At 38.5% G+C, this 4,920-nt stretch overlaps 1 protein-coding gene across 1 annotated transcript; it reads left to right on the forward strand.

Annotated features, from left to right (window-relative positions):
* Positions 1–289: 289 nt before the first annotated feature.
* Positions 290–2,993, forward strand: zgc:103586. Its single transcript, XM_027014015.2, has 5 exons — positions 290–451; positions 996–1,106; positions 1,937–2,048; positions 2,480–2,537; positions 2,683–2,993. Exons 1-5 carry the CDS (start codon positions 445–447, stop codon positions 2,794–2,796), a joined length of 402 nt encoding a protein of 133 aa, XP_026869816.1. The 5' UTR covers positions 290–444; the 3' UTR covers positions 2,797–2,993.
* Positions 2,994–4,920: the final 1,927 nt, after the last annotated feature.

Genomic DNA, 4,920 nt, shown 5'->3' on the forward strand with positions numbered 1-4,920 from the left:
GTCTATGATCCGGCGAGGCTACCGTCCACTGATCAAATGATTCGTAACCGCATCCTAACCAATGAGACAGAAGGGTCTATGATCCGGCGAAGCTACCGTCCACTGATCAAATGACTCGTAACCGCATCCTAACCAATGAGACAGAAGGGTCTATGATCCGGCGAAGCTACCGTCCACTGATCAAATGACTCGTAACCGCATCCTAACCAATGAGACAGAAGGGTCTATGATCCGGCGAGGCTACCGTCCACTGATCAAATGACTCGTAACCGCATCCTAACCAATGAGACAGAAGGGTCTATGATCCGGCGAATGAAAATGTTCGTGGGCAAACTGACCTACATTAAATCAAGCTAGGCTGTACTAAGGAATGTTATTGCGTCAGATACGTTTTGAGTTTTTACACGTTCTCTGTTAGAAAATCTCCCTATCTTTCTCGTCGCGATGGCTGGTAAGTACAAATTTACTTAAAAACAACACGATTGTTTGCTTTGCCGCGCACACTGGCTAGATGGAAAAGGCCCATAGCCCAGCAGATTGTCGAAAGTGAATTGTGACTTTGTAACCTAAGCTGCTGTGCTTCAAGTAGGTAAAACAAGTAGGTTAACTCTGTCTAGGATATGCTTAGCTTGTGTGCTTGCAGTCTTCCAATCATATTGCAGATCGAAGAGCCGAACCAGCTTGTGGTTAAAAAGTAGTGTCATAAGTAATAATGTTAATGTCAAATCAGTTAGTAAGAGTTTGCATAGGCCTCAATGCCACAGCAAAAAGCAGGAACGGTGAAGGGCAACGTATCTGGTATTAAGTTGAGGGTTGAAAATATCGATGCAAAGGGCGAGCAGAGCGGTTTGAGGCTCTCTGCTGTTTTCAAGTTTTATGCAGACAGGGTTGACCATTGCATAAAGTGTCAAAACAGCTTTCTCTTTTGTTATTTAATAAAAATAATAATGGTGTTGCTTAATCTTGTTTCCTTTGCTTCTTGATCCACTGGCAAGTTGCGGAACTGGTTGCAAAATGCCTGCAGGCACGCAACATGGCTTATTGTCCCTATAGCCGCTTCCCAGTTGGTGCTGCAATCTTGACTTCAGGGGGTACCATAATCACAGGTAAAACAAAACAAATTTAACGTTGGGTGGAACCCCTACATTTCAAAAAGTACAGTGGTGCAGCTCAATATGGAAACACCAAAATATACAGTATAATGCACGCTGCTACGTTATCAGTTTAAAGGGACACTTACTCTATTGCTGTACCTATAATTTCTTTTCATTTACAGCATTTAGTAGATGCTAGGCCAGAATCTAAGGATACCATTAAGTTAGAACTCTGTCAGAGGGAATACACACAGAAAATTCAAGGGTGTTTTTAAATGTATTTTTATGTAAACTGAGCCTATAGGTTACAAATCCTTTTACAATCTGTTCCATGTTCTCAGAGCTTAATGACTAATGGTAATTTGTCTTTTGCTCTGCACAATCAGTCTGTCCAGTAACCGCTTTCATAAATAAAAAAGGGCAGGCAACGACTGTCTTGCGTGTGTTTTATTTATTTCAGTTTATGTTGTATTCATAAATAGTACATTTACCACTATAAATTTATATTACAAGCATCTGACTTACACCTGCTCTTCGGTCAAATCCATGTCATTCATACGTTTTAACACAATGTACACAGGGTACAAGACTACGGTGCAGTCAGTCAATTAGCATAAGAGTGTAATGGTGCTAAGAGTGGAGGATTTACATGATACACTGACTGTTAAATGCCAGTCTCTGAAGTACAGCTATAGAGCATATGATATGTACCTAATAAAGCAATCACGTAGTGTATATAACCTAAAATATATGGTAATGCTTAAATATCTAACTGTTATGATATACCTAGATATGCTCTCTGTGTGTGTGTGTGTGTGTGTGTGTGTGTGTGTGTGTGTAAGGCTGCAATGTAGAGAATGCTTCATATGGCCTTACAGTATGTGCAGAGAGAACAGCCATACAAAGGGCTGTCTCTGAAGGCCACAGAAGTTTTACAGCCATAGCAGTCACATGGTAAGGTTTAATGGTTATAGTGGTCAAATGGTGAGATACAAGGATATGCAGTTTTGGTAGTCAAATGAGGTTTTATTGCCATGACAGTCACACAGTAAGACATGAGAGTCACACAGTAAGACATGAGAGTCACACAGTAAGACATGAGAGTCACACAGTAAGACCCAAGGTTTTACGGCTATAGCAGTCACATGGTTAGACATAGTTTACAATATTCTACAGCAACATTTATTACTGTTTGATAAATGTGTGGTGTGCTTTGTGTCCCCAAAACCAGAGAGCTTCCAACACTCTTAGAACTGGAACTCGACTCCTAGTAATAGTCTACACATTTTCATTGCTAGGCAGTATGTCTCTTTAGGAGCAAAGAAATGAATAAACATTTATGTTTGAACAATTTACCAAACACATTTCCTTTTGCTTTATTTTAGTGATATTAAAGACAGTTTTGTGGGACCATGTGGGGCCTGTCGACAGGTGTTAATGGAGGTAAGAGCCTCGGTCATAGTTATAAAGTGTGCAGATCCGCATGTTTATTGAAAGCTGTCAGCATTCTAAACGTAATTTTGCATTTGTTGCAATGTAACTCATCACTCATTATATTTATTCATCTCTCTTCCACTCTTTCATTCAGTTTGGTGCTGAATGGGACATTTACTTGACAAAACCTGATGGATCCTATAAGAAAACAAGTCTGAGAGAGCTTCTGCCTTTAGAGTTTGGCCCACGTCACCTGGCAAAAGAATAAAGAATAAACTTCAGAAGCCTGTCTGAACCTTTTAGTACAGCCCATTTGTTTTTGGTTGTTTTAATTTTTCTAGGTCATCATTCTCACCCTTCTTACCCAAGCTCTTTGTAGTTTTTGTGATGCTAAAGTCTTTGTGATTCTGAAAATATCACTTTTTGTCATTTTTAGTGCCTCCATAAAAACTGATCTAACCTTTACTTTTTTGTAATTGTGAAAATGACTTTACTTACACTTTGCTGTTTATTACTCATGCTCTTGAGTTGAAAAGTCACCGCCAGCTCAGAGAGTAATCTGTGAAAGTTTCACCTTCATTAAGCCATCCTACAGAACCAGAGGAAAAAAAAAACACCAATATAGCTACAGTAATACCACAAGAGGGCACTACAGGCAAAAATTGTATAGTCTTGATTTCTAGGTAATGCAAGTGTACTGCTGAACTGTAATTAATCCACACTTCTTTTGCTTGGAAAGAACAGTATTTTTTAAAAGCAAATCAGCCATCCTTTGGCAAATAATCTATGTAAATATATAACATTTCAGTTACAATACATTACAGTACATGGTTTCAATACACGGTTCACAACCTGTATTGGTATCCACAGTGTATATGTTAGAAAATATATAATAAGGCTATATATATAATCGTATTATTGTGCTATATTAGCATCTTAAGGCAAGAGTGAGAGAGGAAAACACGAGTCTTTTCAGAGGAGGTCTCATGTGCGTCTGTCTCTAAATACTTGGCGTAAACCATATAGCAGATATAAAAGCAAAGCAATACAAAAATGCCCCTCGGGCTGTTTGAAATTCTCCTCTGCAACATGGTAGGGGCCAACATTCCGTCCTGTCACCCGGGAAAAAAAACTACTCACATTGTTCTCCGTGAGAGACTGAGAGAGGGAGAACGAGAGGAGGTGGGAGGTGTGAGAAGGAGAGACGTGAAAGCTGTAAAAGGGATAGAAGACAAGCTAGACTTTGTCATTGAGTGCTAAGCTGAGATCCCAACAATTTGAACTGATCCCAAGGCTAGAAGCAGGTAGAAATAAAAAACAGAAAGACATAAGATAGAGAGATGAAAGGAGATGTAAAGTGAGTAGAGAGTTGAAGCAATGTTCACACTGATGAGATAACATGGGAGATCCATAAGAAGAGGTCAGTGCAGCTGTCCTGAGATAAGCAAAAAGCGTACAAGAAGAGTATATTTTCTATGCAAATACAGAACACACATGGACTCTCTTTGGCTCTTACCCTATCGCTTATGTACATACATGCGCATCATTGACCAATGTAATTTCACCAGTAGTGGTTAGTGTCTGAATATGAAGTGTTGTACATCAAACATTTTGCTGTTCAGTCTAATTTGTAAAGACAAGACTAGTATATTGAAAGATTGCTGTCATTGTCTCAAGATTTACAATCCAGGATACACCTTTTACAAGTATGAGGCTTAGAATCGATTTATAATATTAATAACAATATAGTTATATATTCTGATCACACACTTCATTACAAATATGAATTTATTGGAAACACCATGCAGGTGTACAGTTATAAACTCTAGCCCAATGTGTTGTAATGCATAATTTGTTAGCCATTCTTTAACTCTTTGTCAGTGGTCAGTTTCTAAACATAGAACCACTGTTTGTGCAATACTGTGGGATGACACCTGTAAAAACTCCAGTGACTTCAGTGACCTCTGGAGACAAGTGTCTGGTAACAGAAGGGCTAGTCTGTAAACATATGAGAACCATGAGTGCACTTTATATATCAATAATTGGTATAAGTGTCCAGTAAGAGTGAGTACAAGATACGTGTTTCTAATAAAGTTAAATATGAGTGTATAATAGCTTGCATGTCTATTTTCTAGCAATGCATAGACCATGTGAGCCATCTGAACTGCAAATCATATGTTTTTTGTTTTAGGCCCAAGCATAAAGCAAAATAAAATATGACTAACACAAAAAGCCATTATTGCACAACAGTACAATGGACAAAAAATTGAGCGTGTTCTGCAGGCTACATACTTTACTCTTATTTATCTTTTAACTGTTAACTCCAGTTACTTGAGTTCACAGCAAAAATACTTTGTCATTGTCATTCCCTGTAAACTCACGGTACTAAAAA

This window comes from Electrophorus electricus, chromosome 19 (genome assembly GCF_013358815.1).
Source record: "Electrophorus electricus isolate fEleEle1 chromosome 19, fEleEle1.pri, whole genome shotgun sequence".
NCBI lineage: Eukaryota > Metazoa > Chordata > Actinopteri > Gymnotiformes > Gymnotidae > Electrophorus > Electrophorus electricus.

Bases quoted from the DNA above. Each gene is read 5' to 3' on its own strand.
- zgc:103586 (XM_027014015.2), top strand. The intron at 2,049-2,479 runs GTAAGGTTTAAT...GCTTTATTTTAG, and splicing joins ACAGCCATAGCAGTCACATG to TGATATTAAAGACAGTTTTG. The intron at 2,538-2,682 runs GTAAGAGCCTCG...TCTTTCATTCAG, and splicing joins GTCGACAGGTGTTAATGGAG to TTTGGTGCTGAATGGGACAT.